The sequence below is a fragment of the Chiloscyllium plagiosum genome, unplaced genomic scaffold, assembly GCF_037043375.1.
Source record: "Chiloscyllium plagiosum isolate Xiang-an unplaced genomic scaffold, Cpla_swu_hap1 HiC_scaffold_25, whole genome shotgun sequence".
In the NCBI taxonomy this organism is placed as follows: Eukaryota; Metazoa; Chordata; class Chondrichthyes; order Orectolobiformes; family Hemiscylliidae; genus Chiloscyllium; species Chiloscyllium plagiosum.
This window is the reverse complement of record NW_028270163.1, coordinates 10,325,584-10,352,931: the sequence shown is the minus strand read 5'-3', so window position 1 is coordinate 10,352,931 and position 27,348 is coordinate 10,325,584. Positions and strand designations below refer to the sequence as shown.

Sequence of the window (27,348 nt, the reverse complement as noted above, 5' to 3'; positions counted from 1 at the left end):
GTATTTTGTCCACCTACTAAAATCAAAATTCTGAAGCATTGATGTTGCCTAATCTATTGATTATTAAGTGTAATATTGCTCAGTGGACATCATCGATAGCATACTCATAAAATGTTTTATGCCAATTGCATTACCCATTGCTTTGAACAGCCATATTGATACTGATTTGCTTGTTGTGTGTGGATATTAAAACTGAAACAAAAACCGAAACTGCTGGTGCAACTGAGCAGCTCTGGCAGCATCTGTGGGGAGAAAGCAATGTTAACATTTCCAGTCTGATGACACCTCATCAGAATCTTTATGACTGGTAGTTGTAGGGATACACTGGATGAACTCCATATTTTAAGAAGCAGAGATGCTGCAAAAAAAAAGTCATTAGAGTAATCAAGGTCTACAGCACAAAAAAAGAGCCTTTCAGCCCATTGAGTCAGCACTAGTCAAAAATAACTAAAACACCTAACAATTCTAATCCCAGCACTTGGCCTGTTCCTTGTATCCCTTAGCATTGCAAGGCACATCTAAATATGACTAAAATGTTGATGTTATTATCTTGATGAAGGCTCTAATGGCTCCTCCTCCTCTGAAACACATCTGAGAGTAGCACATTTTTCAGCCGTTGTGCATCTCAAAAAGATTGTCATATCTGAATGTTATTAACAGCTGTTGTGGAAATGATTAGAGCAGTTTGTCCAACGCAGGCAGCATGCATACACAGTTTGAGACGGGCATGTGTCAACTAAGGTTCTGTATAAGATTCGGAAACTGTGCTTGATAGTTTTGAAACAAGTATTGCCAGTCTAGTGAAATCAACAATGGCACTTTAATTTAAAAATGTGTTCAGAGGATGGAGAGAATAGATATCAAAATGGTTAGATTGATGAAAGAAGAACTGATATTTGTCAGAACGCTTCTGTGGCAGTGATAGAAATGGTTTGTTTTCATTTATACATTTAACATGCCCGTGACACAAACTGTTCATTGTAGCAACATCCTTTACCAAATTCTGAAATTAATTGACTGATTTCTCAATACATAAATTTTCTACACGTGCCATAAAAATCTGGCATGCACTTTCAATAAATGTAAGCTGATGTACAAATTTTCCAAACTCTCTAATTGCATATAAAGACTGGAGTTTGTAATACATCCAGCACAATAAATAAAATGCATCCATGTGGTAATGCAAGGGACAGTTTGTAGTTTTGATGGATTTAACAGTATAATTGCCGTGCATTTGCATCATTCAGATCTTCTATCTTTGAGACATTTCCCCTGTCAACACCCCTCAGGATCTTTTATGGTTCAATCAAGGCACCTCCTAACCTTCCAAACTCGAGTAGGTACAAGCCTGACCTCTGTAGCCTTTTCTCATAAGAAAGTCCAGTTGTTCCTGTTATTAGTATGCTAAAACTTGTCTGAACTGCTCCAATGCATTTACATCCTTCCTTGAAAAAGATGATCAGGACTCCAGATGTGGTCTCACCAGTGCCCTGTATATCTGAAGCATAATCTCCCTGTTTTTGTGTTCAATTCTTTAGTCGTAAACAATAACCTTATAAGCTTTCCTAATTATTTGCCATACCTGCATACTAATCTTTTGTGATTTATGTACCAGAAAACCCAGATCCCTCTGCATCTCAGAGCTCTGCAAATATTTGTGCAACATTTTTTTTATTCTTTCTACCAAAATGGACAATGTACAGTTTTCCACATTATACTCCATTTGCTACATTTTTGCCCACTCATTTAACCAATCTAGATTTTTATTTTTTTTTGCAGCTTCCTTGTGCCCACTTCACAGCTTACCTTCCATCTTTGTCATCAGCAAACTTGGCAACCCATTCCTTTTATCCCTTCATACAAGTAATTTATATAAATTGTGAACAGTTAACGTCCCAGTACTGATCCCTTTGGAACATCACTCATTACTTCATGCCAACCTGAAAAACATCTATGTTTACTCTGCTGACTAATCAATATCAATATGCTGCCCCAACCACCAGGAGTTTTTATTTTCTGTCATGACCCTTGATGCGGCAGTTTATCAGATATCTTCTAGATAATCCTCTTCTGCTCACATGCATCCATCTAATGATCTTGCTTCTTCAAAAAACGCACCATGCACTTTCACATAATTAAGGCATAATCCATGCATCTTGCCACAATTAATGCATCATCTTAATTCTTGGTAATATCCAGTGATAGGGATTATAATATTTCTGAGGTAAGATACTACCTAACTTAATTGAATGCAAATCTTTTTGTTCAGGTCAACAATTAAGCTCTTAATACAAACCCCAAGTTTTACATGAGTGCCACTTAAACTTTCACTCTTCTATGGAGCAGCAGTACCAACTCTCTTGTATCCTGAATAGTTTATGTCAATTTGGCACAGGAAGAGTCATAGAGATGTACAGCATGGAAACAGGCCCTTCGGTCCAACCCATCCATGCCGACCAGATATCCCAACCCAATCTAGTCCCACCTGCCAACACCCGGCCCATATCCCTCCAAACCCTTTCTATTCATTTACCCATCCAAATGCCTCTTAAATATTGCAATTGTACCAGCCTCCACCACATCCTCTGCCAGCTCATTCCATACACGTACCACCCTCTGCGTGAAAACGTTGTCCCTTAGGTCTCTTTTATATCTTTCCCTTCTCATCCTAAACCTCTAGTTCTGGACTCCCCGACCCCATGGAAAAGACTTTGTCTATTTATCCTATCCATGCCCCTCATAATTTTGTAAACCTCAATAAGGTCACCCCTCAGCCTCTGACGCTCCAGGGAAAACAGCCCCAGCCTGTTCAGCGTCTCCCTGTAGCTCAGATCCTCCAACCCTGGCAACATCCTTGTAAATCTTCTCTGAACCCTTTCAAGTTTCACAACATCTTTCCGATCGGAAGGAGACCAGAATTGCACGCAATATTCCAACAGTGGTCTAACCAATGTCTTGTACAGCTGCAACATGACCTCCCAACTCCTGTACTCAATACTCTGACCAAGAAAGTAAAGCATACCAAACACCGCCTTCACTATCCTATCTACCTGCGACTCCACTTTCAAGGAGCTATGAGCCTGCACTCCAAGGTCTCTTTGTTCAGCAACACTCCCTAGGACCTTACCATTAAGTGTATAAGTCCTGCTAAGACTTGCTTTCCCAAAATGGTGCACCTCGCATTTATCTGAATTAAACTCCATCTGCCACTTCTCAGCCCATTGGCCCATCTGGTCCAGATCCTGTTGTAATCTGAGGTAACCTTCTTCGCTGTCCACAACACCTCCAATTTTGGTGTCATCTGCAAACTTACTAACTGTACCTCTTATGCTCGCATCCAAATCATTTATGTAAATGACAAAAAGTAGAGGGCCCAGTACCGATCCTTGTGGCACTCCACTGGTCAGAGGCCTCCAGTCTGAAAAACAACCCTCCACCACCTCCGTCTGTCTTCTACCTTTGAGCCAGTTCTGTATCCAAATGGCTAGTTCTCCTTGTATTCCATGAGATCGAACCTTGCTAATTAGTCTCCCATGGGGAACCTTGTCGAACTCCTTACTGAAGTCCATATAGATCACATCTACTGCTCTGCCCTCATCAATCATCTTTGTTACTTCAAAAAAAAGTTTGCGACTTGCCCAATAAAATATGCATTCGGCAATCTCTGATGTGATGCATGTGTCCGAGATTGAAAGGAGACTGGACTATTAAAACGTCATTGTTTACAAAGTGGGAACCATCCCACATCTGAAAATAGTCATCCCTGCTTGTTTGAGGGTCACCCCACGTTAGTTCTTATAAGTCTCCTCTAGGAAAGTGAGGCTGCCAAGAAATTATAGCTTAAGTGTATTATGTACACAGATTCCAAAGTTTGGATGGGTTTGAACAGAATGTGTCAAAAGTTCTTGCACTTGCAGTAGTGAGAAACTGTTAATTCACATCACACGTTTGATGTGCTGTTCCATCTCTCCAAAAGAGTTGCCCACCTCTCCATTTTGTTTAAAGCTGTTTAATTCGTTCAACAGGGACCAAGAATAAAGAGGGAAATTGCTGTCAGACATTGTTAGGAAGATTAGGTACAGTGCTTATCACTTGCATATTTATAGTTATCACCACCAATAAATCAAAGTTCATGTAAAGTATCTACCTGCCAAAAACATAAACTACCCTTTTGACCAAGCCTGCAGGACTCAAGCAGATTAAACCAGTAAGTATAATGTATAAGCATGAAGAAAATGAGAGTCTTTTGGGATTTTGTGAACCAGACTATTATGGGTTGCATGTGCTTAATCGAATTGACTTTGGAAGAATAGGAAGCCTTTTGAAACCATCAGATTACAGCTTTAATGGCATAAGGCAACAGAGCATTTTTCTAAAATATGCTATATGGCTGTAAACTATAAGGACTGTATGGCTAAAGTGCAGCTTTTTTTTTCCCTTTACACTTTAGTGCAGACAAAAGAAAAGCATTGATCAACTGATCTGTCAACAACTTTTTAAGCTTGTCCTATAGAGCCCAGCATTACCTCTGAAAGGCCAATGTGATTACAGTTGAGAATTTTGGGAAATTGAATTTGCTGTTTGTTGCAAACCCAGTAGTAAAAATCGAAACGAAACAGCAAACAGCATTATTCAGGTACAATTAAATTAAATCAAAGTGATAATTGGAAAAAATGTGTATGTCATAGTTGACTCTAAGTTGTGATTCATTTATGTTTCAACAATTTTTCGTGGATTCCATGTTCACGATGCATTGTGAAAGTTTTATCACGGTGAGTGGATAAGTTTAGTTCTCAGTTGTAGTTTGCTACAAACCATGAGATTATAATATATTGTTACAGATGTGGAGCTCTGCTTTTGATTTGAAAATGTAGTGCTGAGATCAGTTCCAATAAAGTTCAGACATTTGGCATGGATTCTGTAACCACATTTCCCTGGTGATTTTTCAGCACAGTACCCTCTGTGGAAATAATTTCGTCTTGTCTTTATATGCAGTGACATAAACAAATGTGGGAAAATTCCCAGTGAAATCGTAGATGGATTGCATCTGTTTATCCCACAGGTCCTCTGTCCTTCACCATTAAATTTGTAAAAATTGTTAATACTCCCCTTTTACTCACACTTCTCAGAATTGGAATGAACAGTCCTCATTTAGTTGAAATTCAACTATTTTTCTCGTTGCGCAATCTTTGAAGTGCTGGCTTTGTTCCTGAGATAAACTATGCTACATCAAGTCTTTAACTTTACCAAAAATATGTCTTTTCACATTGGTGCGTGAATGAGGTCATATCGAAATCAGTCCTATTAAAAATGCATGCACATTGGACTAAATGTTCGCTCTTCACATATCTTTGGCACATTCGGTTTCTACAGCTGGGCTGATTTGTTCTGTGGAGTGTTGGTATTCGGGGAGAAAAAAACACTTCGTTCATTCATTCACTTCATTTGACTTGATTCTGCATTTGTTAATTACTGTATTAAAACATTAAAGCAGTCAACTCTTCTTGAAGTATAACAAGTGGGTCCTTCCTGTTTGGTCTATGCATGGATCTTGGTATCAGTAACTTGAGAAGCACAAAAGGAAAATGAACAAAAGTCTTGTGGATGTGGGCAATGTGTATGAACACAAATGTTTCTTAAAACTAACTATATTTGCAGTGGTTTCTTTAGGTGTGGATGATGCTGGTGGTGTTGCTGGTTTTATACTGATCTTGTTCAGCAATGGCACATAAACTGGGAACATGCTGCAATTTAAAAAGTACCATTGTTCTCAGTTTTCAAAGGTATTGTAAAGGTATTTGGAGACAAAGGGCCTGTTTCCACACTGTAGGTAATCTAATCTAATCTTTAGACCTGACACCAAGTAGAATGAGTATATTGTCACTTGCCCCACTTCAACCCACTCTTTTCTGAGATATGTAAACTGAAGTTCCTTGCCTCTATTGTTGTCCTTTTCCGTGCAGTCTAAGATTTACCAAACCCAACTCAACACTTTGCCTTTTCTGTATGTTCTCAGTCATACATATTTTCTGTGCTGTAGTGACAAATCTACATATGGTTGCAGAAATAGTATGATATTCTTAGCAAAAAGATGATTGGTGTAATTCTAACATTTTAAAAGTTCAGTGGCTTTGATTAAGAAATTTTGAAACCTCATTATTCAACTTCTGCATAAGTAGAGAGAAATCTGTAAGGATTCTTATTGTACTTAATGATATAGATTGCAGCCTCCTGGTGGGAAAGAGGTGATTATTTACTGATTATTTTGGCTTTTTGATATTTTCACTTGTATTTTTGTGTTTGTAGTTTTGAGCTTAGTGTTTCTTTTTTGTAAATAAGCAATTGAAGCAATGAAGAACGCACACCGCCTGGAACTTGACCGTGAACTGGAAAGGATAAGAAAATCACAAAGCAGTAACGAAAATGCAGATCTTGATGAAATATGCAAACAGCACGAGTAAGTACAAGATAAATTGTGTTGGCTGGGTCAGCTCTTTGTCAAGTCTTGGCAGCATCAGGAGGTGGAGAAGTCAACATTTCAGGTGTAACCCTTCTTCAGTCCTGAAATGTTAATTTCTCCACCACCTGATATTGCCTGGCTTGTTGTGTTCTTCTAACTTCCTGTTTGTCTACCTTGGATTCCAGCATCTGCAATATTTTTGGACTTTCCAACAGATCTTGACTGCGTTTTGTATGACTCATGATCTCAAATACTTAACTACCTGACACCAAGTCCAGCAGTATTTCTGTCCTGTACATGCATTTTGAAGTGTCAGGCAATGCCTAAGAATATAAAGAATACCAGTTGGATCTACTCCATTAATATTACAAAGCAATTGGTTTTACAAATACTATAGACCCTGACAACATTGTGGTAGTAGTACTAAAGACTTGTGCTCCAGAACTTTCCACATGCCTAGCCACGCTGTTCTAGTACAGGTAGAACACTGGCATCTACTCAACAATGTGGACGGTTTCCCACATTTGTCCGAAACACACCAAGCAGGACAAATCCAATCCGGCAAATTACTGCCCCATCAATTTGCTGTCAATCATCAGTAAAGTGATGGAAAGTGAAGCAATAACCTGCTCACTGACACCCAGTTTGCGTTGTGTCAGACTCAATTAGCTCCTGAGCCCCAGCAAGCTTGGAGTCAGGGGCAAACTCTCTTCTAGTTGGCGTCATATCCAGTACGTAAGATGATGGTTGCGGCTGTTGGAGGTCAGTCATCTCAGCTCCAGGACATCTCTGGAGAAGCTCCTCAGGGTGGTATCCTAGGCCTAACCCTCTTCTGCTGCTGTTGCTTCACCAACCTTCCCTCCATCATGATGTCAGAAATGAGGGTGTTTACTGATGTTTGATTGCATAATGTTTAGCACCATTTGTGATTCTCTTCAGTCCATCTTTAAATGCAACAAGATATGGGCAATATCCACACCTGGGCTGGCAGCTGGCAAGTAACATTCACATTACACAAAAGCCAGGCAATGGCCACCTCCAATAAGAAACAATCTAACCACTGCCTCTTGACATTCAATGGCGTTATGAGCACCGATGGTAACCCCAGGGGAGATCCTCTGGGGCCTTGGATGGACGTGACAGGGAAGTTGAGTGCGGGTTTTGTTCCTCATGCAGTGGCAAGGGAAGGTGCCGGGGGTGGAGGGTGGGTTAGTGGGGAGCGTTGATCTAACAAGGGATTCGCGGAGGGAATGGTCTCTGCAGAACGCAGGCAGGGGTGAGAGGGTAAATATATCCCTGATGGTGGGGTCTGTTTGTAGGTAGCAGAAATGGCAGAGGGCGATGCGTTGTATCCAGAGGTTGGTGGGGTAGAAGGTGAGGACCAGGGGTTCTGTCCTTTTTGTGATTGGAGGGGTGGAGTTCAAGAGCGGAAATGCAGGAAGTAGAGGAGATGCATGGGAGGGCATTGTTGACCACGTCCAAGGGGAAATTGCCTTCCTTGAAGGAGGAGGCCATGTGGGATGTTCTGTGGTGGAATTGATCCTCCTGGGAGCAGATGCAACAGAGGTGGAGGAATTGGGAGTAAGAGATAACATTTTTACAGGAGGAAAGGTGGGAGGAGCTGTAGTCCAGGTAGCTGTGGGAGTTGGTGGGCTTGAAGTAGATGTCCATGTTGAGTCAGTCACCAGAAATGGAAAGGTCCAGGAAGGGGAGGGAGGTGTCTGAGATGGTCCAGGTGAACTTGAGGTCAGGCTGTAAGGTGTTTGTGAAGTTATGAACTGTTCAGTCTCCTCGTGGGAGCATGAGGTGGCATCGATGTAGTGGAGGAAAAGGTGGGGAATGGTGCCAGTTTAGCTGCGGAAGACAGACTGTTAGATGTACCAGATGAAAAGGCAGGCATAGCTAGGGCTCATGCGGGTGCCCATGGCTATCCTTTTGGTCTGGAGGAAGTGGGAGGATTCAAAGGAGAAATTGTTGAGGGTGAGGACCAGTTCAACCAATCAAATGACTGTGTCAGTGGTTGGGAGAGAAGAAGGTACAGGTAAATCTCTGTTAGATGTGGAAGGATCCTTTGGGGCGAGGGGAAGATATGCGTGCAGGTTTTGCACCTCTTACAATGGAAAGGGAAGGTACCGGGAGTGCAGGGTGGGTTAGTGCGTGGCCAACCATGATGTCACCTCCACTCCCGGTGCCCCATAGCAGAAACAGAGGGCTTGGAGGCCTTCGTTATGGCAGATAGATGTCTGCAGGGATTGGATGTCTATGGTAAAGATGAGGTGTTGGGGATGGGGAAACGAAAGTCATGGAGGAGGTGGAGGGATTGGGTGGTGTCCCGAATGTATGTGAAGAGATCCTGGACCGGGGGGACAGGATGATGTCAAGGTATGCAGAGATACGTTCAGTGGGGCAGGAGCAGGCTGCGACAATGGTTTGACCGGTGCAGTCAGGTTTGTGAATTTTGGGTAGTAGGTAGAACCGGGTGGTGTGGGGTTCCTGGACTATGAGGTTGGAGGCTGTTGGTGGGAGATCCCCTGAGTTGGTGAGATTGTATATCTTCTGGGAGATGATTTGGTGATGGGAGGTGTGGTCGTCATCAAGGGGGCAGAAGTTGGCGAGTGGCATCAGCAGTGTAGAGGTAGGTGCACCAAAGTACCACTGCCCTTGTCCACTGGTTTGATGGTAAGGTTGGGTTTGGGGTGGAGGGCTGCATGTTGCGAGGGCGAAAAGTTAGAATAGGTGAGAGAGGTGGACAGGTTGAGGCAGTGAATGTCACAGCAGCAGTTGGAGATGTAGAGATCAAGGGTGGGTAACAGACTAGCACGGGTGTCCAAGTGGATGGAGTGCATTAGAGGTGGGAGAAGGGCTCCTCGGAGGGTGGGCAGAAGTCCTGATGGAGAAAGTATGCACTGAGTCGGAGGTGGCTGAAGAAAAGTTCACTGTCGCAATGCATGTTGAATTCATTGATCCAGAAGCGTACTGGGACAAAGATGAGGCTTATACTGAGGACCGATGGTTCAGCCTTCGTGTTGGGGAATTCTGGGTGGGATGGTAAAAACACGGCGGGGCTGGAGTTGGGAGTGGGAGCGGAGGCTGTCTCTAGAGTGGGTATGGTTATGGAGTCATGGGTGATGTGTCCAACTGAAGTGATGTTCACCATGGGGTCAAGGGGGCGGGAGCATCCGTGGGGGTGGACATGATGTTACATGCGACTTTTGCGATTTCGGCGGTGTTCCAGTGAGTGATGTCAGTGGAGGTGGAAGTGGCTGAAGTGGTGGCAACTATGGGGGCGGAAATGACATGCAGGGTAGGCTTCATGGTAGTTTTGGTGGCGATCGCGGAGGCAGTTGTCTTGGCACAGTTGCGGAGGCAGTATATTCAGCAGTGGCTGCAGTCTGAGGCAGCAGGAGTGGAGGTGACATCATGGTTTGCCACGCACTAACCCACCCTGCACTCCCGGCACTTTCCCTTTCCATCGTAAGAGGTGCAAAACCTGCACGCTTGCCTCTCCCTCGCCCCAAAGGATCCTTCCACATCCAACAGAGATTTACCTGTACCTCCACACAAATTATCTGTTGTGTCCAATGCTCTCTCGAGTGGTTGTCTCTACGTTGGGATGACAGGGCGCCAACTTGCGAATGTTTGAGAGCATCACTGGGACACATGCAGTAAACAACCCCACCACCCTGTGACTGAACACTCAACTTCCCTTCCCACTCCTCCAAGGACATGCAAGTCCTGCGCTTCCTCCACTGCCAAACACTAGCCACCCGATGCCGAGAGGAAGAATGCCTCATCTTCCACCTTGGGACCTCTAACCACACAGGATCAATGTTGATTTCTTCAGATTCTTATTCCCTCCCCCCCAACCTTATCCAGATCCAACCCCCCAACTTGGCATCGCTCTCTTGAACTGTCCTCCCTGTCCATCTTCCTTCCCACCTATCTACTCCACCCTCCACTCCAATTTATCACTATCACCCAGCATCTTCATGTACCTATCGCATTCCCAGCTACCTAACCCCCAGATCCATCCCCCTCCCATTTATCTCTCAGCCCTCTTGGTGGCTCCTTCATTACTTATGAAGACCTTATGCCTGAAACATCAGCTGTCCTGCTCACCAGATGCTGCCTGATCGGCTACCTTTTCCAGCATTGCATGTTCTGATTCTGATCTCCAGTATTTGCAGTCCTCACTTTGTCCTAACCATTATGATGCAACAACAATGTAAATGAAGTGCTCATGGACTTCGATATGCTTAGCAGCCAAGCTATGGAGAAGAAGTGTTCAAAAATAATTCTAGTAAAAACATGGGAAGTCCAGATTCATGGTGGTACTGGCCTCCATGGGAGAGAGACTTTTACAGATGCACCATAGAAAGCTTTCTATCCAAGTGCGTAATGGCTTGGTATGGCAACTGCTCTACCCAGGACCATAGAAACTAAGAAAGTTGTGTACATTGCCCAGTTTGTCACGGATGTCAACCTCCCATCTATAGGACTCAGTTTACACTTCTCGTTGCCACAGAAATGCTGCCAACATTATCAAAGACCCCTTCCACCCAGTAATACTCTCTTCCACCTCTTCAGTCAGACAGAAGATATAGAAGCTTGAACATGCACCAACAGATTCAAGAACAGCTACTTCCCTGTTTTTATTAGCCTGCTGAATGGACCTCTCTAATTTCAAATCTAATATTGACCTTTTGTGCAGTTCCTGTGCAATCATAACCTTGCACTCTAAGTACCCTATGATCTGTATGTCTTTGTTTATGACTTGCCTGTACTGCTTGGAAGACAAAACTCTTCACTGTACATGTGACAACAATAAATCAACAATAAATTAGAGCCAATGATCTTCAAATGTAAAACCATACTAATAACAGTTCCCTATAGGTAATGCTGTGTATTGTCCTTGACACCAAGTAGTTAACTGAGGATAGAGTGAAGGTATGTGGATCAATGATGTACGGAATTGGCATCCCCTGCCCTATATAAGAAATGATACCTCAATTGCAATTATACCAGAGGTTCTAACTTCTGTAGTTATATCTTTTAGTTATGTGCTTCGAAAAGCCATTTGACACACTCAAGCCAAATGGAGTAAATGAGTAATGACTGAGAGGAAAAAAACTTGTACAGAGTGTGGAGGTGTGTATTCTGCTCCACTTGATATTTTGTGGCTTTGTTGTCAAGTTATGGAGTGCTATTAATGCACAATCAATAATCATGTTGTTCCAAAATGGAGAATATCCAATTTGATAGATGAAGATTGGTTTTGGGATGCTGATTTATGAAACTGAAAGCACCAAATCTGATGTAGAATAAGATCCTTACCATATTCAAAGTAACTCAGAACTAATTCAATTAACTATTTGTTCAGAGAGCTGAAGATGATTTGACCATTCTTAAAGCAGTATGATTGTAATTTATTTTTAAAATATTTCATGGAATCAGAGGTACATTAATTTAATTTGAATTACCAGTGTTGTGTGAGCAAATAGTTTTATATTTATTTAAGCAGTCACATGAAAGCATTCGTATATTTTGGTGGTAAAACCTAACACACACTATCACAAGGTGATGGAACATTGGTGAGTGTTCTGCAGTCCACTGAAATTATACATCTCACCCTGTTGTAATTGAAACCTGTTGGTTCTCACCAGCATTGTCATAAGGAGGACTAGGCAGAGGTCACATGATTATCAACCAGGAGAAAGGGCATGAGTTGTCCCATGTAGTTCACTAATCACACAATTTCAGAAAGAAGTGGTTAGTGATAATTTGCTTTTCAATCATGAAGTTTTAAAAAGAAAGCACCTTTTTATTTCTGGCAAACCTTGTAACAAAAGTTTATGTTTCTCTTTTAAATACTGAAAATTGACCTAAAACATATTACAAAAACGGAATTGTACAAACTAATTTCTCTCACAAGTTGACCAGCTGATCTAGAAGGTAAAAACAGTGACTGCAGATGCTAGAAACCAGATTCTGGATTAGTGGTGCTGGAAAAGCACAGCAGTTCAGGCAGCATCCGAGGAGCAGTAAAATCGACGTTTCAGGCAAAGCCCTTCATCAGGAATACTTGTGCCCGAAACGTCGATTTTACTGCTCCTCAGATGCTGCCTGAACTGCTGTGCTTTTCCAGCACCACTCCCCAGCTGATCTAGAAGGAAGTGCTGATTTTTTTCCATTCAAGTACAAACAAGAGCTCTGGTATTTGTCTGAGTTGATTTTCAATGTCCTTCCAAAAATATGTAGTTGATTCTCCGACTAGGGTTCTGAATCTAAATAAAGGAAACTACAACACTGAGGCCCAAACTGACTATGATAAATTGGGGAATGTTACTTAGTGACAATAGTGGAGAGGCAATGGCAGACATTTAAAGAGCACATGGATGAACTGCAACAAATGTTTATTCCTGTCTGGTACGAAAACAAAATGAGGAAGGTGGCACAACTATGGCAACTAAAGGAAATTAGGGATAATATTAGATCCTGAGATGGGCTTACAAATTAGCCAAAAATTAGCAGACCTGAGGATTAAGAACTTAGAATTCAGCAAAGGGGGATAAAGGGATTTATTAAGAAAGGGAAAATGGAATATGAGCGTAAGCTTATAAGAAACTTACAAAACTATGTAAAAGACTCCATGGATATATGAAGGCAAATGTAAATCTCATACCGTCAGAAGCAGGAAGTTATAAGGGAAACAAAGTGAATCCTTTATTTCTACTTTCATAAATAATGTCCGAAAAATGTTGGCGAACACATGGTTTTGAGAGGGAGATGGACTGATGGAAATAGGTATTAGTAGAGAAATGGATATGATTAAAGGCTGATAAATCACCAGGCCTAATAACCTACATCCCAGAATACTTAAGAAAGTGACCATTGGTAGTCATCTTTCAAGATTTTATAGGCTCTGGAGCAGTTTCTATGAATTGGAGGATATGAAGTGAGGCTTGATTGGTTAATACTATGTTCACTAGAGTTTCGAAAAATGAAGTGTGTTCTCATAGAAACCTATAAAATTATAACAGGAGTAGACTGAGTAAATGACCTGATGACCAGCAGCTCAAAACCATGGGATACAGTTTGTGTGTGGGTAGCCCATTTAGAACTGAGCCAAGGAGAGATTCCTTCACCGAGAGTGTTGAGTTGAATTCTGTGGCAGAGTGATTCCAAAACATTGAATGCTTTCAAGAAGGTGCTAGACGTAGTTCTGAGAGCTAAAGAAATCAAAGGGGTTGGGGAGAAAATGGGAACAGGATACTGAGTTGGACAATCAGCCACGCCCATATTTAATGATCAAGTCGACTCTCAAGAATAATCTATTCCTGCTCCTATCTTCTTTGTTTCTATCTTTGCCGTATCGGTAATGAATTACCGTTTAAAAATTGAACGTGTTTAGCAGTATTCAGGAAATAAACCATTTCAAAATTGTTTAACAGTGAGGAACTGGCATCATTACAACGAGAAATTGAGGTTTTGTCAGAACAGTACTCCCAGAAGTGTTTGGAAAATGCACACTTGGCTCAGGCTTTGGAAGCAGAGCGACAGGCATTAAGACAATGCCAGCGTGAAAACCAGGAACTCAATGCACACAACCAGGTATGATGTGCCTTCCCACATTTACAATGTAAATGCCACTAAATTGCGACATTATAAATACAAGGCTTACACTGTTTAAACAAAGATAGTGTGAACTGATCTTTGGTGACAAAGGGGAGAAAAACATTCTAATTCTGGTTTGAAAAGTACATAACGGGGGACATAGAAAACTATATCAATTTTGGATGTGATATCTCACTGTTCAGTACCCTGATCAGGTCTACGGATAAAAAACTAGTCCATTTTCCCAAGCACTGTCTTGTGGAGAAAATGGGAGTGATGATCGAAACCAGTTCTTCTTTTATGTTCCTGTCAATAACTTTCTAATGCTAGGTCCTTTGATATTCCTTTTCCAAGCCGAACTGTTAAATCCTGGTCAGCTGCACAATACTGGTTATGGAAACCGCAGACTGACAATCTGGGTGCCTGTTCAGCTCTCCACAATCTGGATTACACATAACTATTGCTCCCTTTTTCAAATCTCTTACCTAAATTACCTCTTAGCAGTCCTTTTGTTGTACTTGGTCAGCCTTCAATACTCAGTGAAACTTTCGGTCCTTTTGCAATTGCATCCGCCGCCTAGCCAAACTGACCTATTTCACAAATCCGTAATTTATCGGTGCAGTTGGCTGAATTCGTTATTGTTCAATAGCATGCAATTTGACTAATCTTTTTGTTTTGTCTTCTCTCTTGACTATTCAAGTGTACCTCTTTTTGAGTTTTACCTTTCTAAATATAATTTAGTGTTTATTTTCCTTTTTGTTTTTACTGGATTTATTATTTCTAATAGGAACTGAATAATCGTCTGGCTACAGAAATAACCCGACTGAGAACAGTGATGACAGGTGATAGTGGAGGAGATGTTACTGGCCTATCACAAGGCAAAGAAGTATATGAATTAGAGGTAAGCTATACGTTTATAGAATAAAGGAATCAAGGTATTAAGTGTATCTATGTACAAGTTTGTTCTTGATTCACGATATGATTGTGCAAGATTTTGTCACTGAGTAACCACTGGGATCTGGTGCCTGTGATTGTCAGATTAGTTTTCGTCTTCAGAATTACTTGGTGCCAATTTTCTTGAGAATGGATAGAATCACAAAAAGGCGCTGTGAATCATAAATGGGAACGCAGGGAGGAAAAGGGAAAAATGGCAGCGTTTGCAAAAGCTGAAGAGATCAACTAAACTATCTGATGTTTGTTTTGAGAGTTATAGGAAAAATAGATATACTTACATACATTTAAATATATGGAAGTTGTCAAACTGTTTTATATTTCTTTTAAAAATCTTCCCAAAAATTTTAAATACAGATAAGGAAAATCGGAAGGCACTCTAGCAATATAATATAAAGCAATCAAACACGATCCATTCAGTCTGCAGTAAAGCAATTTTTAAAAATATCCAAAAGTGATTGCAGTCAGATCTTGTACTGACATGTACAGTTACCCCAATATATTGAACGAGATACCTGTTATACTTCACCACAGTTTCCAGCTTGAAATTGTGTTGAGGCCATCACTGTTTTGTCTTTACTTTTCTCATTTTTGGTTTGGAACTCCAAGTTGAAAATGAAAATTGAAACTTGAACAGCAGCTTGCTTTAAGAGAAGGAAATTGGTATTTGCATATGGGAACTGACCTAGAACAATAATTATTGGCTAATTGTTGTTCTAAGAACACAACAGATTAGATTAGATTCCTTATAGTGTGGAAGCAGGGCCTTTGGCCAAACAAGTCCACACCGACCCTCCGAAGAGTAACCCACCCAAAACCATTTCCCTCTGACTAATGCACGTAACTATGGGCAATATAGTTTGGCCAATTCACCTGACCTGCACATCTTTGAACTGTGGGAGGAGACCAGAGCTCTGGAAGGAAACCCATGCAAAACGCAGGGAAAATGTTCAAACTCCACACAGTCGCCCAAAGCTGGAATCGTACCTGGGTCCCTGGCACCGTGAGACAGCAGTGCTAACTACTGAACCACCGTGCCACCCCACCCCACTGCTGAACCATTGTGCCGCCCCGATGTTTCAGCACCAGGAGGTGAAATGCTCAGTGACTGAGGAGGGTGAGCATGTAATTGCTGAAGCTTTATCCTGAATGTAAACTGTTGAAAATTTAAGAATGTAACCAAAAAGTAATAAAGCAATTAAGCTAGTGGGAGGTGACCAGAGTGATCATTAAACAAAATCAATCAATAAAGTTTGGTATGACAACATAGATAAATAGAAAGTATCTGAAAATTTCCTAAACAGTGAGGATAATTCTGTATGACAGCCACTAATTAAGCACAAAAACAAATCCTGAATTAAATAGATAAGCACAGTCCGCTTCTACTGAAGTAGATGCTGAAGAAATTCCAGAGCGGTATTATCTTGAGTGCTGGTAAGGAAGTGGAGAATTCCGCATTGACCAGCCAATGAAGAAGGGATTGTTGTTAACAGATAGTGGGATTGCGCAGTTATTGTAGGGAGATATTATGAGTAGCACATGAAATGCCATGACAGGATATGGGGTCTGAAAGACTCTAACATCCATAAACGGGTATTTTACCTGACCAAAATTGCATGAAGATGTTGTACGATTTTGTAGAACATGCTATACTTATCAAGTTGTAGGTAAACTTCAACGATTGATTAAATAAGCATCCCTGATTCCCATACTGGTTTTTGAAGAAACATGAAGTCATGTGCTAGTGGATGGTGTTGGACCACAACCTAAAACAAAAGCTGGAAATTATTATATCTTTTACAGTTATGGATATGACTCAATTTCAAGAGGCTATATCCTTAAGGACAATCAGAGCTTAGGTGGTAATAGAAAAAGTAATACTGTTTTCAAGTTAGTAGGTGACATCTAATTGATATTCCTGCTTGTAGGAAAGAGAATCAGTTATGTGACATGAACATGTTGAAATAGTACTATCGTAGAGAAGACAATAAGATAATACAGGTGCGTCAAGTAGTAATAATAGAGGAGGCTTGAAGAAAAAAGGATGAGGTCAAAGGAGAAGTGGACAGTTCACAAAGTGAACTTCCTTCTATTAGATTAACAAATTTGGAGATATTAGAGAATATAGCCATCATTTTCATATCTGGAGAAAGACCAACAAGATGATTGCTCAGGAAATAAAGAAGTTTGGAACGATGTTCTTGGGTATACCACATCAGCCAAACATGAAGTTGATACAGATAATTCAGACATGATAAAACAAAGCCCATATTGGTTAAATTCAGAGCAACAGGCTCAAGTAACAAAAGAAATTCAATGCATGATGGAGAATCAATTGATCAAACCAAACCAGAGTAATTGGATTTCTTCAGAAATGTTGGTTTTTATGTTAGTAGATCGAATAGATTGTATTGAATGTAGGAAACTGAATGCAATCGCAAAGACTGATTGAAAGTATTCCCAGACGAGAAGATTGCACTTTTGTCGCACCCAATGGATTGCTTTAATGTGAGGATATGACATTTGGACTTAAGGACACCCCAACCGTATTTCGATGATTAATGAACAAAATCACTTAATTGTGTAGTTCACTTCAATTATATTGTGGTGTGTAGTACAACATGAAAGGAACATGTAGAACAGTTAAGAAACGTGTTCAGGCAATTACAGTGGGCGAGGCTGGTGTTAAATCTCGCAAAAAAGTATATTTTCAAAAGCAAAAAATATATTTGAGACATGTTGCAGGGCAAGGACAAGTTTCACACAAAAGAAGAAGCTGTGAGTTTCCTACCTCAAATGAAACATTGTATAATAAAGGTTTTGGGAATGTGCTGATTTTATCAGAATATTATAGCTAATTTTAGTACAATAGACAGGCAGCTTTGAAAAGCTGAAAGCAATTTTAACATTAAAATCAATCTGTATTAGCTATTTCTCAAAATGACAAACATTTTAAACCAACAGTAGACACTGGCAATTTTGGAATTGGAGCAGTTTTCTTACAGGATGGAAAGATTACAATGGAGGACCAATTGCATTATTTACCAAGAAGTGAAATGAACATCAGAACATATTCCAGTACCTCCTTTTGGGACTGGAAGTATTGACAGCTCTTTAACACTTCAATGTTTGTTTTATATGGAAACTGAACGTTTGCTTCTTGCTGACCATAATCTGTTTCATTGAGAGACTCAAAAGATTGTTCCATTAGTGTTAGTAATGTGCATCGTTCCAGAAAAGAAAATATAATTGCTGATATATTATCCCAAATATAAACTACTGAAAATTTAAGAACGTACCCAAGAAGGTTGTATAGTGATTAAGAACCTAGTGGGAGGAACAATTTGAATGGCTGAGAGTTTTGTGTTTTGTTTGACATTTAAGTCTTACTAACCTTGTCATGAAACGCATTCTTGAAATGACATTTCATGTTTTGAAGGTGGAGGCCATCACTTTTTTCCCTCATTTTTGGTTTGGAATCATGTGCTGAAATTAAGAAACAAACTTTGAACAGCAGCTTGTCTTTCTTTAAAGAAAGAGTGAGCAAACAAATAAGTTTACATATGGGAACTGGTCTGGAAAGATAATTGTAGATTAATTATTGTGCTGTGGACAGTTTCTTTTTAGTTTGTTTAGTTTTGCTCGTCTAAAGTTATAGTATTAAACATAACTTAAACAGATATTAATAATTTATAAATTTGGTGCCTGATCTGTTATCCTTTAAAGTCTGCTTATGAACAATTGAGCAATTTTGAAGGTCATTAAATATGTTAATTTCACTCTGCTGTGAATCCAGTGATTGAGACTGATTTGCTATGGTTTGCTAACTCCTGTGTTGCAACAATTTGATTTAAGAACATTGTTAAAATAGTGCAATATTTACTACAATTATTTGTGTCCTCTCTAGGTATTGCTGCGGGTTAAAGAATCAGAAATACAGTACTTAAAACAGGAAATTAATTCCTTGAAAGATGAACTGCAGACTGCTCAACGTGTAAGTACTCTTCTCATAATGCAAAGTGCCTTAATTTAGCTTTTTTATTTCATTCATATTAAAAATAGCAAGATTATTTTTAGATTATTTAGCCCTCTTATTTTCCTCTTCTACTGAAGATAATTCCACTTGAGGTACCAGCAGCCCACTATATCTCCACTGACCAAGATTGGCCAACTCCATACAGATAAGAAATGGAGTCTGAAATTGTTGGTGTGAATACCCCTGATCAAACCAGGCAATGCATTGTCCACAAAACCATTTGAAACATTTATGCTATTCGTCAATAAATACTTCTTTATTTGTATTTTAAATACTAATTGATATAAATCTTTTGAAGGAGCAAAAAGGGCTCAGATTCATCAACAGTCATGAAATATTGTATGTTTTGTTAATCTGGTTGCTATTCCAAGAAATCACTGGAGCCCAATTGTTTTCCAATCAATTCCAAACACTGTGGCACAGTAACGCAAAGATAAAATCAAGTAGTGCCAGCTAATGTGTAAGAGTTAGCTTGCAAGCAACTTGTTACATCAGTACAACAAAATTGGCTACAGAATTTCTCCTATCATCTTAAAATTGAATTATTATTGATTTGATTCAAGAATGACAGAGGCTTGGCATTACTGAAGTCAGCCTCTTGGTTGATGTGGGAATCCTACTGTTTTATTGCTGCCACTCCCAAGAATTCCATGTTCACTTAAATTGATTATAGAAGACAAATGCTGTCCTGTTTCTGTTTCATTCACTTCTGTTTCCGACAGCTGTCATTCGGAACCTAGGCACCTCCTATTTCAGGATAACAAGTTGTCTCAGGTCTCTGTCCCTTATTCTGACCCTGCTCTTTGTTCCAGTTTGCATTCTATATGTAAAGCACTGTAAACGCAAGGTATTAATTGTCTCTCCATAATGGTGCCAGTTTTCAAATTTAAAGTTGCTGTTACATTTTGTGGTGTACAGCAGAAACTGAAGAGAGTGAGATGTACTGTAGTGGGTTGGACTTGGAATGGAAAGTAGCCTCTTACTGAACTCTTATTGTTTAGTGCCATCTAGTGTCATCACCGAAAACAACAACAGTGAATATTAAAGCAACAATGTAAATTAAGTGCACGTATCTGAGAATTGTACCATGATTACAGCACAGAGCTTTATAGTTTGGCGCACAGCAGCGTTGCATTTATTCTCAGAAATCCCAGTAGTGCTCACTTTCAAAGTTTTTAAATCATTTAGAAATGTGCATTGGATCCATTCTTGACACTAATGCCAGCTAATGAAATATGTTGAACTCTAAATTTGACATTGGTTTAAGCAAATAAAAATTACCTTCCTTCATTAATGATGGGAGTAGTATGACATTTATCCAGAAATATTTTGAATCCATGGTACAAGCTAAACAAGATTTTCCAATAAATGAAGTCTAAGTATTGCTATGCAATGGAAATGGGTTGATGATAAGTGCAGGGAGTTGGGTCAGTGATATGTTCAGCATTGGAGTTGTGTGGGCTTGTCCTTGTTTTCAAAACTATCTTCCTGGAGCAGGAAGAAAAATAGAGAAGAATGAGCAGTTTTCCTTGGGCAAGTCAAAGGTGATGGACGATGTCTAAACTTACATCAGTGTGTGATGGGAGCTGTGGTGACTACTGACCATTAGTAATTCAGAGGTGGCAACATGCCAAAGGTAAAGCCAAGTGATGAGCAACCTGGAAGTCGGTTACTATCACAGGATTGAGATAACTGTGTTCTGTTATTTGCAGTGTAATCTGTTTGTATTCTGCGCATTTGTTTCTTCAGGATAAGAAATATGCTACAGACAAATATAAAGACATCTATACAGAGCTAAGTATCGTAAAAGCTAAATCAGAGCGTGACATAAACAGACTAAAAGAGCAGCTGCAGCTGGCACAGGAAGCACTGGGAGAGCAGCCGATGGATGAAACAGAGCACAGCAGATATGGTACAGCAAATGGAAATTAAAAATAGCTGGTATAATTTAACTGGTTTTACATAGACTATGCTTTCGATATGGTAAATAACAATCTCTTCAGTATTCGTTGATACAATGGGTGATTAAGGGATTAACCTCAAAAAAAATGGTTTGGACCAGACCAGTGGCTTTATTTGAACAATCATTGGAATGGAAAGATAAGTTTTTGTTGTTCTGAAAAGATAAAATCATGAAGCTGAAGAGTTTCTTCTAGACGCATTGTATGATCTGGACTATGCATAACATTATTCTAATCCGGTTTCTCAGAATTCAACTGATTTAACATCTTCCATTTTGTTTTAAGCGAGGGAGAGAGATAGGAAGACTCTAGATTTCAACCCATTCATACTCAGAGAAAAACAAAAATTGAGTTGAAGTGTAGGTCAGCGGCGTGCTGAGGAAGAGGAAATGCTTCACTTCTTCCGACTCCTAGCCAGGGATCTCTGCTGGCAAGAACAGGATGTATCTCTGAAACAAATACCATTAACACCTATCTCTGCACTTATGATTGAATCGGCTGACAGACCAAATTAAACCTTATTCCAATATACATCAGTGCCTTCAAGAGGCAAACAAGCAGAAATTTATTTGGTATGGGGAGTTTAGTTATGAATTTGTTATTACAGCAAGTTAGAATGAAATTAATTTAACTTGATGAAATTCTATTCATGGGAGTACTATATTTAAAATACTACTACTGTTACACCACCTCCTGCATGGATTTACTCTATTAAGGGAGAAGATTTAATTTTTCTTAATTTTCTAGAGTGCTTCACCACTGCTAAGGCAATGATTGCCAAGCTTAATACCTTAAGATATTCAAGAGGGCATGGGATGATTATTTGGATAAGAATGACATGCAAGGGTATGGGGGGGAGAAAGTAGGAGATTAGCACTAGGTAATGACCATCTCACGTTGGTGCAGGAATGTTCGGCTGAATTGAAGCAGAAGACAGCCAAACACTTCTTTTGATTTTGCTACAGTATGATTTCTGTCCAGATTTGTCCCGTACATAAAAAGCAATACAAATCCAACCTGGCAATTTAGGCCTGTTAGTCTGCTGTCAGTCATTAGTAAAGTTATGGAGGATGTCATTAATGTTGCTATCAAGCAGTACGTACTTGCTAACACCCAGTTTACATTCAGCCAAGACCACTTGTTCCTGACCTCATTACAGCCTTGTTTCAAACATGGACAAAAGTGCTGATTTCCAGAGGTGAGGTGAGTGTGACAGCCTTTGACATTTAGGCTGCATTCGACCAAGTGTACCTTTAAGGACCCCCCGCAAAACAGGAATCAGTGGGTATCTGGCAAACTCTCTAATGGTTGGAGTCATAGCATTTGGTTGTGGCTATTGGAGGTCAGTTATCTCCATTCCAGGACTTCTCTGCAGGAGTATCTCAGGGTAAAGTCCCAAGCCCAGCCATCGTCAGCTGCTTCATCACTGGCCTTCCCTCCCCTAAAAAGTCAGAACGGGGATGTTTGCCGATGATTGCATAATGTTCAACACCATTCATGACTCCTCAGATATGGAAGCAGTCCATCTTCAAATGCAACAAAATCTGGACAATATTCAGACTAGGACAAGTGGCAAGTAACATCTGCACCCCACAAATGACAGGTAATAACCATCCCCAATAAGAGACCATCTAACCACTGCCCCTCTATATCCAATGGTGTCGCCATCACTGCATCTTCCACAGTCAACATCCTGGGAGTTACCATTGACCAGCAACTCAGCTGGACTCACCACATAAACATTGGCTACTAGAGCAGGTCAGAGGCTAAGAATACTGCAGTGAGTAATTCATCTCTTGACTTCCCAAAGCCTTTCCACTTTCTGAAAGTCAGGAGTGTGATGGAGTACTCCCCACTTCCCTAGGTGGGTGCAACTCCAACAACACTCAAGCTTGACACCATCCAGGATACAGCAGCCACTAAATTGGCATCACTTCCACAACCATCCACTCCCTCCATAACTAATGCCCAGTAGCAGTATTTACAAGATACACTGCAGAAATTCACCAAAGATCCTTAGACAACACCTTTCAAACCCATGGCCACTTCCATCTGGAAGGCCAAAGGCAACAGATACATGGAAACTCCACCACCAGTAAGTCACTCACCATGTTGACTTGGAAATAAATTGCCATTTCTTCACTATCATTGGGTCAAAATCCTGGATTTCCCTCCCTAAGGGCATTCTGGGTCAACCTACAGCACGTGGACTGCAGCAGTTCAAGAAGGCAACTCATCACAACATTCTCAAGGGCAACCAGGGACGGATAATAAATGCTGGCCAGCCAGTGATGTCCACATTCCATGATTTTTTGTAAAAATTGGACAATTGCTGCCATTATGTCAACTGAAATTGATTGTAAGCTCTTAATGGAAACGAGGTCAATTTAATGTATAAAAGTGTTTTTGAACTTGGTCCTTAAAATTAAGCTTTGGATCAAGATCAATTTAGAAAAGCTGTAATTATTTTTTCTCAGATATAATGAAATCAAAAAGCAATCCAGATATTCTAAAGATGGCAGCTGCAGCAAAACGAGCAGATCGAACACAAAGATCAAAGGTAAGCTCTTAATTGTTTCACAAATCTAGTAAACATTCTCTGCCTCAGGCTAAACTGCAGTACTGACACTAATGTCAAGTACTTGGGTATATATCCTAATTAAGGTCATGTGTATGACATCCTTTCGTTTTTCTGACTAAGGTACTTAGTCTCTACTGTGCAGGTAAATTCCTCAGGGAAAGGAGGAAATTCCTTTATGTTAAATTCTATTAGCATAATTAATTTATTTATCAGTTTTATCTTTTGCAAATTGGCTTGAAAAACAAAATCCTCCTTTGTCTACTATCTAATCTAAAGTAATAAATATGCTGAATTTGTGAACTCTAACTAAATCAGGTGCTTTGTGTAGGTTCTGAAGTTTTTATACCCTCGGTGTAGATATGGCTGAGACTATAGTCACTTCAACAGCACAGTTTCCAAATAGTCTGTCATAAACCACGTGTAGCAGTTAAGTATTCCGGTAACTGTCCTGTTGACTTTGTTTATGATAAAAGCTGAAAGGGTGTTGAAATTACCATTTCCCATACCAGATGTAGGGAATGGTTTAGAAAATAAGCTGGTATTCTCAGTTTTGTAGTCTGCATTTTCTGGCAAGTGCATTGTCATAGGCAGTAAGTGAGGAATGGGATTGGACTCTGTTTTAACACCTGTGGTGCGTTAGCCAGCTGGCAATGGGTGAGCATCAGCTATCATGTGGAAATATCCGTTTGGGCAAGATTTTGAGATCTGCAGGCATCTATAAAAACCATATCCCAACTTTAGTCGGCATTTTTAGGAGAGCAACAAAGGATACTGGTTTAGACGGGAGGATGTAGTATATGGTTCGTTAGCAATTCTGCCATTGAAAGAATATTTCTAGTTCTTGCAGATGCGCGCACATAATCCTAATAAAAAATTTGCCTTGACTTGGTGCATAGCTTAGAAAAAAATCAACCCAGTATTAAAGATTTTTCTTATGGGTTTTTGAGTTACTTGTGTTCACATTTTTAGACACTTCGTCATAAGGTAAGCTGCCAAGTTAAGCTGCATATCGTTTATTTGCTTTATTTTTAAACAAATGCACACATACTAAACTGTTCCAATGCAAAGCAGATCTTCCCCGAGGTGGAATATTGAGTTCATATTAAAACAATTTTAAAAAATCCAGGCAAATTACAACAATGACCAGTTATAATTTTTGGCCAGTTATAATTCGTGTCAGTTTCATATGATTATTAACAGGTCTGTTTCCACACTGTAGGGAATCTAATCTAATCTAATAATAGATCAAATATAAAAGAACCTCGTCTAATAAAACCTGCTGATAAAGAAGGTGGGAGAGTCCAGAACTAGTCATAGGTTTAGGATGAGTGTGGAAAGATTTAAAAGGGACCTCGGGAGCAACTTTTTCATGCAGGCGATGGTGCGTGTTTGGAATGAGCTGCCGGAGGAAGTGGTGGAGGCTAGTACATTACCAACATTTAAAAGGCATCTGGATGGGTATATGAGTAGGAAGGGTTTAGAGGGATATGGGCCAAATGCTGGCAAATGTGACTAGATTTATTTAGGATGGCTGGTCGGCATGGGCAAGTTAGACCAAAGAGTCTGTTTCCGTGCTATATATCTGTGACTCAAGCCATTGTCTTATTTGTTGTAAAAGTGCAAGTCCTTTTTGGCACATTTCTTCCCCTTTCCTTCCCTCTTATAAACTGAAGGTGCTGATTCCTTATACCCTGGGTGAATACGGTAATGGCACTTTGGGTAAGATGGGCTGGTCACCCTCTGTTACACTCATAACTTGAAAAATAAAATTTAAAAAGTGACATGCATCTTTATGAAAATGGCTCTTTACAAATACCACCAAGAACATCATTCTCCAATTACAGAATATCTGACGTTACACAGCAGCATCTGAGAAGTGAAGGGAAAATTTCAGTGGAGTTATGTAGGAATTGTGTTGGTTAATTTAATTGCATTTGGAAAATAGGGAAGCAGCTTGTCCACGTTTTGTGAGGTTGCTGGCACATTTTCTTTCAAAGAGAAAAATACAATGGGAAATAATTAAAGACTAAAATTGTTGTATGTGTGGTATGCCTTCTAAAGACATTGAACTAAGTCAAAATATTGATGTTTCCCCAGAACTTATCAATGATTCAACTCTGGCCATACCTTAGAAGATAGATGTAAGATCACTAAAAGAAGAAAGCGCAAGGAAAATATTGATTTGACTTTGATTTTTGTTTTTACTTTGCTCATGAAAAAAATGAATAGAGCCACTCAGATCAGCTTGCATGGAAGCACCAGACAATACTAATCTGCGTCAATTACTTTTTATAGATTTCTTCTCAAAATAAACTACTTAACACTGGGTAGTATTCAGCCAGAAATGTTAGTCTGTGGTTCATGGGTTATTAGTAATGCTTTGCTTTCTAACTTTATTTCATTTTGCTCCTCTTCTTCATCCTTTAGTCTGTGAGTAAAGCGCTGGCATGGGACAGCTAGAGCTGCTTGATGATTGACACCTTCCCTTTAGGTAAACCATTGGTTATTGTCACTGAGTGAAGGCATGTCACTTTGGGATTTGGGCTGTTTTTTGTGTGGACATGCACTGGTGTTTATCTGGGTTTGTGTCCTAGACTCTGCTTTGGCCTTTATGAAATTAAATCTGTTATTGTTGTGTCTGCATGCATATTTTCAAAGAGTAAGATAAGCCATAAATTCATGTAAGACATGCTTAATCTCTGCACAACAACCTTACCAATCATTTCATATGCAGAAATTCAGACTGGACCAATACCTGTCTCAATAAATTACATGATCCAAAATATAGCAGCTTGTGCAGTGGGTCAACTCGTGGGAAAATACTTGTGGGAATCTTTGAAGTAAAAGTTCCTTTTCTGATTTTAATTGCAAGGTTTTTCAAATATGTTTCTGCTCTGTGAAACTCTCTCCCAAAAAACGCAGTAGATGCTAGCTCAATTGATAATTTTTAAATCCATGATTAATATATGTTTGGAGTAAATATTCTGAAGAGGATGGATCCAGGAGTAGAGTTAGAATACAGATCAGCCATGACTTGATTGAATAGCAAAAGAAGCCTTCAGGTGATGAATGGCCAACTCCTGTTCCATTGTTCCCAAGATAGGTCAACACAAGACTTTTGACTGTTGTGACCTAACAACAGCATTGGAAGTATACACTGTAGTATGTTTGTCTGGTCTCTCTTCCTTTTATGTTGACTTTGTACGTTGCCTCTTTCCAATTAGTTTGGCAAATAAGTGCAATGCTGTGTCACAGTTGTTACACACAGTAGAAGTATAAATATTAATGTTACTGTTTGGCTTGTGCATGCACGTCCAAAGCTATGCTGCAAAATTAAATCTCTTGCACTTTGTGTCCCTGGTTGATATAATATGTTCCACTTTGCTGAGTGTCAGTTAGTTTATCAATGGAGGATTTCCATTCATGTTACAAACAAAAATTGCTAGCGAAACATAGTGCGTCTGGTAGCATCGGTGGAGAGAAAAACAGAATTAACATTTTAAGTCCATTGACTTTTTGTCATAAATTCTGAAGAGTCACATTGAACTGTAAACATTAACTCTGTTTCTCTTTCTACAGGTACTGCCAGACCTGCTGAGTTTCTCCATCATTTTGTTTGTTTTCATATTTCCAGCATCCACAGTGTTTTGCTTTAATTGCATTCATGTTGTCCTATTTATTGGCATATACCACAAAACTGCAGCTTAAGTAATGTTTTGATTGCTGCCCAGCTATTTTACATATT

At 39.8% G+C, this 27,348-nt stretch overlaps 1 protein-coding gene across 1 annotated transcript in view; it reads left to right on the top strand.

The window, feature by feature from the left end:
* mpripb (myosin phosphatase Rho interacting protein b) overlaps positions 1–27,348 on the top strand; it is a 333,783-nt gene that overhangs the window by 295,005 nt on the left and 11,430 nt on the right. The window contains exons 16-21 of the mRNA XM_088000357.1: positions 6,340–6,457; positions 13,912–14,071; positions 14,862–14,975; positions 18,933–19,019; positions 20,811–20,973; positions 23,500–23,582. Coding sequence (XP_087856483.1) covers positions 6,340–6,457; positions 13,912–14,071; positions 14,862–14,975; positions 18,933–19,019; positions 20,811–20,973; positions 23,500–23,582 — 725 coding nt within the window. The remainder of the gene's footprint in view (positions 1–6,339; positions 6,458–13,911; positions 14,072–14,861; positions 14,976–18,932; positions 19,020–20,810; positions 20,974–23,499; positions 23,583–27,348) is intronic.